Below are 11,441 nucleotides of genomic sequence, written 5' to 3'. Positions count from 1 at the left end.
GGTCGGTCTCTAGGTAGTGGTAATGGAGGCACTTGGTATACTTGAACATCCTTTAGGCCGGGCCTAACAAAGCTTGGTACAGAAAATCAAGGCCCAGCCCCAATCATTGGGCATAAATTTCATGCCCAAACCCGGCCCAGTTAGGTTTCGGGCCGTGGGTCGGCCCTCTTTCCTATTTCGCACATTTCTGAGACCCAGGCCTAGTCCGGCAATTGGGCCTAAAACTCAGGATTTTCTGTTGACTCATCATCACGAGTCGAGTCTACCACTCTCGCTCACCTCCGTTCCCCATTCACTCGCCACCGGCGGGGGGCGGCGCCGCCATGCTTCGGCTGCGGCGCAGCATCTTCACCCGCCTCCTCTCGTCTCCCTCCGCCTCTCCCATCTCCCATCTCCACTGCCTCCTCTCCGCCGTTTCCCCAAGCCCTGGACTCAACGTGGAGGAGTACCTCGTCGAGAGATGCGGCCTCACCCGGGCGCAGGCAATCAAGGCCTCCGCCAAGATCTCCCACCTCAAGTCCCCCACCAATCCCGACGCCGTCCTCTCCTTCCTCGCCGGCCTCGGCCTCTCCACCGGCGACGTCTCTGCCGTCGTCGCCAAGGACCCCAAGCTACTCTGCTCCGCCGTCGATAAAACCCTGGCGCCCGTCGTCACCGGGCTCGCCGGTCTCGGCCTATCGCGCCATGAGATCGCGGTCGCCCGCCCGCGGCAGAATCCGCTGCAGATCCATCGTCTCCTACCTCAACTACTACCTGCCCATCTTCGGCTCCTTCCACAACCTCCTTCGAGCCTTGAAGTTCAGCAATAGTCTCCTCGGACATAACCTCGACACTCGAGAGGACAGTGAAACCCAACGTCACGTTCCTGCGGGAGTGCGGTCTAGATGATTGCGATATTGCCAAGCTGAGCATGGCTGCGCCGAGTATGCTCACCAACAATCTGGACCGTGTCCGGGCGATTGTGGCTTGCGCCGAGCGTTTAGGTGTGCCTCGTGCCTCTCCGATGTTCAGGCACGCCCTGCACGCTCTTGCATTTGACAGTGAGGACACAGTCGCCGCCAAACTAGAGTACTTGAAGAAGACGTTTAACTGGTCGGATGCTGAGGTGGGCATCGCCGTGTCTAGGGCTCCGCTTGTGCTGACAAGGTCCAAAGCAACGCTGCAAGGAAGGTCTGACTTCCTCATGTCTGAGGTGGGGTTGGAACCCGCCTACATTGCTCATCGCCCAGCAATACTCTCTTATAGCTTGGAGGGCCGGCTCAGACCCCGATATTATGTTCTAAAGTTTCTTAAGGAGAATGGATTGCTACAGCGGGAGCGGAGCTACTTCTCAGCAGTCATTGTGACCGAGAAGGTGTTTGTGGACAGGTACATATGCCCACACAAGGAAGCTGCACCGCACCTTGCTCAAGACTATGCAACAGCTTGCGGAGGCCAAGTGCCGATTAGATTCAGATTTGCATGAACCAACAACAGCCATGAAATTCTGAAACCATGTATGGCGTGACATAAATTTTCACTGGTGTACGTTTCTAACTCCTTATGTAACTCTTACTTTCTTCCTTGATTCTGATATGTCCATGTCATCATTCATTAGAGCAGAATTCATGGAACGGTTATGAACTTGTTCATCCTCTTATGATGTTGACACACATTTTTGGATCGGATAAAGTATGCGATCAGGCGAATTGCATTAGAAATGCTTTATTTTTTAATTTAATCGGTAGTTGATTTGAACACACATTTCTGTTTTCATTAGCACGTCATAAAATTACCATATCTCAGCTGTCCCTGCAATTGATAAAAATGGTGAAGCTTTTCATGTCAATATTAAGAAATCAATACAGAAATGAGGGCTACAGACCATCATATTTGAAAAGTTTTATTTTTCTAGTTCACAAGCTGCCAATTTGCATTCATCACATCCTGTATTTGGCACCTTGGAGTGTTTTTGCTCAACTGTCATTTTAACCATCTACGAGACCTGAATTTGTAGTTTGCATTATTTTCACTCTGTCCACTGATTAAAGTGTTACAGTAAGTTGAAAAAAATTGTGTTTGCAGCAAATCTTCTAATGTGAATCCTGCAGCTCGATGGGTGCTGAGAACATGTATATTCTTCGACACCCATCAATGTTTGTCCACGTTAACTTTTGAATTTCTGTCTAAAGAAGTAGGTGTTTTAACAATGTGCATAATAGGATTTTTTTTACCATTGCACACTTCGTTCTTCGTCGTGTCCATTGGCTCACACTCGCGATAGGAGAATTGATCAATTACGGCCTCCACTTGCTCCATTGTAATTAATTTTGCTGTGCAACATTGATGCAGGTTTAGTTAAACGGGTAAACATCTGTCTGCTGATATCTGTAAAGGAAGAAACGAATAACAGTGCTCCAAAGCAGAAGGCTATTCTGTTTCTTGAAATAACATGGAAATATTTTATTTTCTTCCTTGAAGTAATACATGGATAGATCTATTCTGTTCGAAGTGCGCCTAACTATATGGCTGATGAGTTTCTACCAACTTTCTTCTCCCAGGAGGCGAGAAGAAACATGGTGGCTATGGCTTTGCAATACTGTATGTAGGTGATTCCGAAGGAGGATCAGCCTCGGTTCAGGTCATGTGGCAGAGCAGATGGCGGATTTCAGTCCGTCTGGAATAAGGCTACTCGGACATGCTATGCACATTCATGATACCCTGAAGCTTCCTTCAGTAACTAATATTCACAGCCTGATGCCGGTGGGAGTCCTATTCAGAGAAGAAGCTCTTACTGAACTAGCTTGCCCCTTTTGAATTTTGCAAGTTATGCAATCCTTCTTGTATTGTCCTATGGACTCCTGTAATCAGGTGACACGCATGTTGCTGTCGCCTGCTATATTCATCAGCTCAACTGAGCCTGAACAAGAAATAAGCTGAATAAAGTGGTACATTCAGCTCCGTACATGCTTCCTCTTGCTTGAGACATCTTGGACAAGTCATGCATGTACACACTTCATTGGTATGCTATAAATTTTGTACCCTGAATCTTAAATCTGAATGAGCTGAAAGGTGACTCCGGACTTTTCAGACCTCCTTGCACCCAAGTCCAGTGTGTAGCTATCCCAATTAATAAGCTTTTGCGCATAGCCACGAAGGCTCTATAGACCTCGAGCATGGAGACTTAGTGTCCAGTTGGTGCTTTGTTGATCAACTACGACAGTTCTTTCGCCTCTGCATTTGTAGTTTGCTAAGTAATTTTCTTTTGCCCACTTGTTTTTATTCTGTTGAGCTTTATTAAGACGACTCCAACTTGCTTCTTGAGGTAAAAGGAGTTACCCTTCATTAAGGATGATGAGCTTCAGATCGGCATAAGGTCTGCCTTCTCTGATACACACACCTCACATGATCTGTATAATAACTAATCCTCTACGTTGGACCTCAAGGCGAACTTATCTCTGGTACATAATGCAAAGATCAGTGACTAATGTAATTCCGTTTCTTTCTGGCAAAAAAGATACACGCACACAAAAAAAAAACCAAGAAAACCCTTTGTCACAGCAATATTCCCAACACCGGCATCAAATAACAGTACTTCTAAAGAAGTTTTCCACTGAAACATTCGGTACATCAAACAAGCACTGAAGCGCCCAAACCGTAGAGCTCCTGTCACAATGATGAACCATATTCTCAAACTTGCTGAATCCCTAAATACTTATTCCAGTTGTAGAGAACCCTGCCACACGGGATTGCTCACATGCTTTCTACTGCTAACTGGTTCACAGAATTACTCGATAAACACACGAAAAGAACATAAGGCAAAGTACGAGACATGATCTACGATGAAAGAGGTAATAACCTTCCCGCCAAATGTGAGATCCGAGCACCAGAAGATCCTAGCATCACCAGTAGCCAGACCACATTTGCTTCAGGGACATGTGCCAGCCCAGGAAGAACTTTATGTCAGTAATCATCGTCATCAGAATCTTTCATCAACATGCGCATACCCTTGAGGAACATACGGTCTTCTGGATTGAGCTCGGATTCATAGACACCGTCAAGGTAACGGAAAGGATCACAGTAGTCGTCGTATTCATCTGAGTCCAGGATGTAGTCAGGCGCATAGGCATAATCATCACTGTCGGACTCGACGCCAAATGACCAGAGAGGGCCCTCAAAGCAAAGATTATAGCCATCCATTGGATCATTGGGGAGCTTGAGTGTCTTAATGTTACGGCATTTTCTCCGCAGGGCACCATCCATGGAGATGTTGAAGCAGTGGCGGATGTCGAGGGACTCCAGGTGGGGGCAGTTGTCAAGGATGGCTGTCAGCCCCTTGTTGGTGAAGTTTTGGCCAAAGAGCTGCAGGGAGCGCAACCCATGCATGGATGCAATCCCCAGAGCATCATCATCCCTGTTATACCTGAACTCATTATCATCATCCTCAGTGTCTGTGTCATCGCTGAGATTGCAGAATCGGTACGCGTTGAATTTCAAGTGCTTCAGCTCTGGGCATGCTTTGCCAATCTCCTCAAACACTTGCTTCCCACCAATATTTGTGAAGAGTGAAATCTCAAGCTCCTCAAGTAGAGGGAACTTCTTTATCTCCTCTTCGAATTCCATGATATCCTGACAAGCAATGAGGCTGAGACTCTTCAGAGATGGTGCCCTGCAAAGATAGAAATTGTACATTAGTAACCGGAAAATACGCCCTCAAAAAAGAAATGTTGATGTATGCTGCACAAGTTATAACTAGCACAAGTGCTTGCCCCAGTGAAGTTGTAGCTATGTACTATCAGTCCTACGAGATAAGAATTTAGAGGTGATTGCAGTAAGAATAAAATATTAACCAATAAATACGCCATAAAAAGAAATGCACAGGTATTATGTACAAACTATGAAGAGTTACCATCTTTGTCCTGATGTAGAAGAGCACTTAAAATATGATTGTAATAGGGGATATGTCATCTCAGAGGATATTCACTGTTAATGACCAGATATGAGTGTAATAGGGCTTAAGTCGTTTAGAGGATAATTACCCATAATGACCAGGACATCATCTGGAATGAGTTTAGTGGTGCCTACTTCACTTATTTATGTTTGGCACGCGGACATTAGGTGAACGGACTTGGCTGGAGAATGCAGTTATAGGACACGACAGCAGCACTTAAAATCTATTTCGCATATAAACTCAGTACGGAGTAATTTATTCCACTTCACTGTTACAAAGTAATATGGGATCATCAGCAGATCCAATGTTGAATATTTTCATGCTTCATCCCTGAAACTACAACTCCCTGGTGCCCCATTTTCAAACCAAGGAAAGCATTGCTCTGTGCTAAATATGCAAGGAAACTTGTGAACTTTCTAGACCAAAGACCACCTGAAGGAAACCTTTTTGTAAACTAACCATTACCAGTACTGAATTAAAATTAAAAAGAATCGAACATCATTTCATCATGCACTACTCCTATAGGGATGAAAACATTGGGTGTCATTTATATCATGATAAGATGAAACATCCAGATCCAGTGGATAAGTTAGTTGCAAATCGTACCATATACTGATGATTGAAGCTACACATATATATTACAAACCGAAGCAGCATTTTCAGGCTGAAGAGAATCAATCAGACCAAAATTTAAGAGTACGAAATCTCACTGGTCACCGAGGAGGTGGAGCACGTCGTCGTCGGCAGCGTACTCGGCCCAGAACGCCTCGCACTGGCCCTGCGCGCGTCGTATGGCGTCCTGCGCCATCTTGTAGAGGTTGACCTGGCGGTCGAGGTCGGGGTGGCCGCGCATGTCGATGCGGCGCCAGAGCGCGGGGTGGTCGCGCGCGGCGCAGCGCCAGGAGTGGCACGCCTGCCCGGGCCCCATGAGGATCTCGATGTGGTCGAGCTTCCGCAGCACGCAGGAGATGGCGTCCAGCGGCAGCGCCGCCCAGTCCCTCGCCTCGCCGTCGCGGGCCGCGTCCGGTGGCGGCGCCGCTGGGTCCCTCGCCTCCTCGTTGCGGCCGTGGCGGCGGTGGGACGTGGAGGAGGAAGCGGGCAGCACGGCGGGATGGGGCTGCGTCTCGGAGGGGCTAGGGTTGGGAGGAGCGAGGGGCAGTCGCGGCGCGCCGCCGTCACGAGGCACTGCGGGGTTTGGGGGAGCGAGGGGCTGCGGCGGGGCCCCGCCGTCACGAGGCACTGCGGGGTGGGGCCGGGGCTCGGTGGGAGTAGGGTTCGGGGGAGCGAGGGGCTGCCGCTGGGTGAGGCCAATGTCGCGGAGGGTGGCGGGCGGCGCGTCGCGAGGCACCCATACCGCTCGCCCGGGCGCCTCCCGATGGGGCACCGCGGGATTCGGAGGAGCGGGGCGCTGCTGCTGGGCGCCGCCAAGGTCGCGTACGGTGGATGGCGGCGCGGCACGAGGCACCCATATAGCGCGCCCCACGGCCTGCGGACGAGGCGCCACGGGGTTTGGGGGAGCAGGGCGCTGCTGCGGGGCGCCGCCGAGGCCGGGTACGGTGGCGGGCTGGGCGTCACGAGGCACCCATACGGCGCGCCCCGCTGGCGGCGGCTGGTGGTGGCGGCGGCGGGAGGTGGACATGGCGTTGGGGGTTGGAGGAGGGAGAAAGAAGGGTTTAGGCTTGCAGGGTACGGCGAGAAATGGGGAAAGAGACAGCGGATGGCTAGTAAAAACAGGTGTGGAATCACGACGCGTAGATTGCGCCGTGCACGTAGCGCTGGAATCGTGGGGCAGGTTTTGCCGCCGATGGAGCGCGCTATTTTCTTCGTGACGCGTTTGAGATATCGGGATTAAGACCATCTCCAGAAGCGTCCTCCAAACGACACTATCGAGTGTTTAGGGACGCGTTTTCTTCGTGACGCGTTTGAGATATCGCTTCTCAGCTGCTTCCCTCAAACGCGGTACCCAAACAGTACTGGAAACGCGATCATATTATAGACCGAAGGTGTAATCTAAACATAAATTAGAAGAAAGGATTTGGCGAGGCTGACGACGCATCCCGAGTCGATGTAGGCACGTCGATCACGACGACCTCGTCGTGCTTTGTCCGGTGTGCCTGCTCCGTCGCAGACGTCGATGCCGATGCCGATGTCGATGCCGCTGACGCAGGTGTACTAGAAGACGCTGTCGCAGATGCACCTGCTTGTGCCGACTCTTGCTCCGGGGGTGGGGTTGCTGCCGCTGCCTCGGCCGCCGCTATTTTGGCTTCGATGTCGTCGAGGATCATGCCTTTGTAGAAGTTGTGCGTCGCCCGCGTACGGGGAGACATTATAGTTGTCGATGCGATCAGCAGGGACATGTCCTCCTTGCGTTTCTTGAGCTCCATGTTCTACTCTTGCCTCTTCAGCAGCGCCACCCATCTTTCATCGGCCTTTTGTTGCGGGAGAGCAGGAGACCTCGGCGAGGCACCATGTGATCAACGCCTGCATCTTCACGGTCGCCGCTGCGTCGGCCAAGGTGGCCTTGGCAGCCTTGTTGCCGATAGGGCACCCTGCCGATGTTGCGAGCGGCGCATCCAGATCAATGACATCTTTGCCCTTTGACAACGAAAGACGCGTCAACCGCCATTTCTCGTTCGTTTTGAGCTTACTACAGCAATGCATCAGTGCGAAAGACTTAAAACCTTATGAGTTCTTCCGATACATCGCATGGCGCGGTCGAACTAATCAAAGAAAGCGCAATCAGATCGTGATTAAAACCTTTCGTAGAAAGAGGCGTACCACATCGCTGACGTTCGTGCCGTTGTCGCCTCTGGTGTCGACCTCGTTATGGTACACATGGAACATGTTTACCGATGCCTGGATGATGGTCCAACACGTCGACATTGCCTTTTTGGCTCCTCTTCATTGTCATCGAGTGGTAATCCTTGTTGACTAGCTTGCTCTCATCGAACTCCGCATTGATCCTCACCCAATACTTCATGTACTTTTGGTTGGCGCCGATGATGGAGGCATGGCTCACTATCGATCACGACTCGTAGAGACTAGAGACACTCATCCTCTAGACCCGTCCACTTGGGGCCTCGTGTGCCCGAGGCCTTCTTCTTCTTCCTCTTCTTCCTCACGCCGTCCGCGTCAACCTCCACGAGATCCTCTGCATCCTCTGCGGCATCGCGGCATCGTCATCCTCTTTGTTGCCGCCCTCTTCGTCATCGTTGTCGTCGTCCTCCACCCCCTCCTCATCATCCTCCTCCTCACCACCAGCGCCCTCGGATTCGAGCGGACCCCTGCGGCCAGTGAACGGGGCGTCGTCCGCACCAGGCCTGGCTGGCGCTGGGGCGCTTGGTCGTACGCCGGGGAGTAGAACACGGTGTTGGGGTTGAAGCCGCCATGCGGAAGCGCATCCTCATACTGCAGCGGCAAGTTTGGTGTCACGCACCCGAGAGTGGCATAAGGGACCTCGTTGAAGAAGCCGGATGTCGACGAGGACACCACTCTCGGAATGTACGTTGGCCCCGATGTACTCCATGGGCTCGCGTTGGTAGCCGTGATACACGCGGCCAGCGGCTTCTGGTGCACACGCGCTGCCACCGACTTCTTCTCCAGCTGCACCGCCCACCGTCCCCTCCGCTCCGCCGTCGAAAGCTTGCACCGCAGGCAGTCTTGGTCCCACCTTTCGTTGGTTCAGCCTTCTGGCTTCTTCTTCGCAGTCGGCGCCTTCCACGGCTTTGCAAATGGCGCCTTCAGCCCTTTCGTCTCATTGCCCGATGGCTTGGTGGCCGCTTTCTTGGCCATTTTTTTGGGGGCCTATCAGCGGCGCCATGGATGGGAACGATAGCGGCGACGGGAGGAAGAGAGTAGCGCCGGCGGGAGGGAGAAATGAATCAGCGGGATAGGCGGTGAAATTTGTTGGAAGGGCAGAAATGCGTGGCGGGAGAGGCGCGATGTGGTGGGAGAGGGGGTCGGATTTTTATGTGTCGCTGACGTGTCAGGCCCGCGTCTCCTCGCCTCCCTTCTCGTTGTGTCCGGCGCGCCCGTCCCCTGTGGAGCGGGGACGGGTTCGGGACGCCGGACACCGTATTGGGCCGCGCCGGACGGAAGGAGGCTTTGGAGACGCGCAACTAGGAACGAAATTTTGTCCGACGTGCCCCAAATACCTTTGGGGGACGCTGCTGGAGATGCTTTAAATCCTCCGATCACCCAGGTCGGCAGTAGTAGGATGACATAATCACAACCGTACATAGAGTTAAAGGTTCCTCCATGGAAACAAAAATAAAAAAGGAAAGAGAAAAGCATACGCACGAAACGGAGAGTTCTAACTTCTGATAGCTTCATCTTCCCGGGAACCCGTCGCCTGCACTTGCGGCACCGCCGCGCCATGGGTAAAAAAAAAAGGTGGTGCCAGGCGTATGTGTCACACGCTGCGATGTATGTGATTGATCTGCCGTTCATATCGGGGTGAGCGGTGATCGAATCGATTGACTTCGAATAATTCCATTTGAGGTTTTGCCAAATTGTGCGATCCGCACATACACGATCATTGCCACGCCGTGTGGTGGGGTGTGCCCTCGTGACGTCCTGGCGTCCTTAGCACGTCTCATACTCTGCCCGGCACTAATTTAAGCTGGGACAGACGTTCCAAGTTTCTCGATGTGGGACTAAAGGTTAGAGACCCTCCACAAAAATTAGCACCGTTTCAAGGTTCCACCGCGTCGTTGTGCGTGGGCTTTTTCCCTCCGTGCGACAGGGGTTTACCCTCTCTTACGAAGCTAGAGGCCCACTGCACGATCATGGGCTAGAAAGGCAGGCCGAAGTATATTGCGTACGTGAATCAAAGGCTTGTTCACGTATTACTAGGATGCCCAAAAAAACGTATTACTAGGGCAGCGCATCCATCTCGTTTCAAAAGAAACTCTCGTGAAAGTATAAAAAAGTTGGCATCTCCGGATGTGATGTTTTGGCTCATAGGCACATATGAATCTATTATAAAAAAATGCAAGAATGTACAAAGAACCAAAATAAAATTTTGCTTGTACATCCGAACATTTTTATGTTCGTATTCAAGTTTTCGTGGAAAAGAACATTTTTTGTCGCCCGTATAAAAAAGATAAAAAAAATTCCAATGTTGGATCAAAAAATTGTCTTTTTGCACGGGAGACAATTTCTTTTTCTTTTTCTCAAAAATTTGTGTACGTACAAAAAATGTCTAGATAGACTAGCATAATTTTATTTCAGAACATTTTAACATTTTGAAATGTGTTTTCACATAATTGGTCCATATGAACCCGTGAACCAAATTGGATTTCTCCACGTCTCTTAGTAGCCTGTGTGATGGCGAAAAAAGCGTTCCCCCGGTTCCTGCCTCCCGACACGATAATGTCCGCCATCGCGTCCATCAGCTACAGGATAGGTATAGTCACTTGCACTACATTTTTTTGCAGAGAGTATAAACCATACTCTTTATTTATATCTGATTTTGATAATCACATACTCCCTCCGTTCTAAAATACTCTACATTATAGGTCTAGAATTTGTTCTGAATTACTCTCAATTCTAGCTTTGTAATCAAGTACTACCTCCATCCCAAAGCTTAAGGCAATTTTTTGGAAAGTCGAATCATATAAAGTTTGATTAAACTTTTAGAAGAATTATCAACAAATATGATATTTTTGCATACCGTGTGAAATATATTTCATTATCTATCTAATGATATTGATCTTGTATTTTGCATGTTAATGATTTTTGTAAAAACTTAGTTAAACTTAACATAGTTTGAATTCCTAAAAATAATATAGATGGTACTAAACAAAAACAACAACATAGAAAACGAAGCAATTCCGTTTTTTTATTGGATTTCACTACTTTCAATGTAGCTTGGATTGGTTGAATTAGTAGTAATAGTTTAATTTGTCTCATTTTTTCTAGAATGTGGACTAAATTAAAACGGATGGAGTATCTGAACAACCAGATATGAATCACTAAAAAAGAAGAAGTAGAAACATTGGCTACGACTTTATGTCCGCACTTAGATTCAAAAGGATCAATAGTACATATGGCAAGGTTCAAGTGTCTTCCCTGGAGGATAATATGGCCAATTGTTGGATTATATGGAACGAGATATCCACCTTTCAGGTGGTGCGAGTGTGATTCTTTGGGATAAAAAAATTTATTGGACAAAATACAATGTGGATATCGACAATGTTTGACATTGGCATCGCTAGTAATGAGAATATATCGAACGAACTATTACGATCAAAATGATAGCCATGTCTATATTCCAAGTAGTAACCAGGTGCATGCATTCGTTAGAAAATCTGAGTTATTAGCAAGATGGAAAAACAAGAATAGGCAGATACCAACACTATATTTATTGATGATTAAGGAAGTATATGGTTATCAGTTATGTTTTTGATTTTTCTTCTTCTAAATTTTAAATCCTAACCGAGTAGTAATCGCTTAACCCCTTTAATGCAAAAAGGGGCTGGTGGTTGGGCTCTTCGTCCCTCATTGTTTC

General features: G+C 49.0%; 1 protein-coding gene and 1 pseudogene across 1 annotated transcript; one reads left to right on the top strand and one right to left on the bottom strand.

Annotated features, from left to right (window-relative positions):
• Nucleotides 1-236: 236 nt before the first annotated feature.
• On the top strand, nt 237-2,969 carry LOC124686478 (annotated as a pseudogene).
• Nucleotides 2,970-3,562: 593 nt separating this feature from the next.
• LOC124689751 (F-box protein SKIP19-like) lies at nt 3,563-6,569 on the bottom strand. Its single transcript, XM_047223229.1, has 2 exons — nt 5,641-6,569; nt 3,563-4,648 (listed from the first exon to the last, which is right to left on the bottom strand). Exons 1-2 carry the CDS (start codon nt 6,567-6,569, stop codon nt 3,943-3,945), a joined length of 1,635 nt encoding a protein of 544 aa, XP_047079185.1. The 3' UTR covers nt 3,563-3,942.
• Between the last annotated feature and the right edge of the window lie 4,872 nt (nt 6,570-11,441).

This window comes from Lolium rigidum, chromosome 2, assembly GCF_022539505.1.
Source record: "Lolium rigidum isolate FL_2022 chromosome 2, APGP_CSIRO_Lrig_0.1, whole genome shotgun sequence".
In the NCBI taxonomy this organism is placed as follows: domain Eukaryota; kingdom Viridiplantae; phylum Streptophyta; class Magnoliopsida; order Poales; family Poaceae; genus Lolium; species Lolium rigidum.
The sequence above is the reverse complement of the archived record's forward strand: the minus strand, read 5'-3'. Positions and strand labels throughout refer to the sequence as shown.

What these genes read in the sequence shown, in the direction of transcription:
- LOC124689751 (XM_047223229.1), bottom strand. Translation starts at nt 6,569, where the DNA reads ATGTCCACCTCCCGCCGCCGCCACCACCAGCCGCCGCCAGCGGGGCGC. An exon ending in CTCCACCTCCTCGGTGACCA is followed by an intron (nt 4,649 to 5,640) that starts GTGAGATTTCGT and finishes CTATCTTTGCAG; the next exon opens with GGCACCATCTCTGAAGAGTC.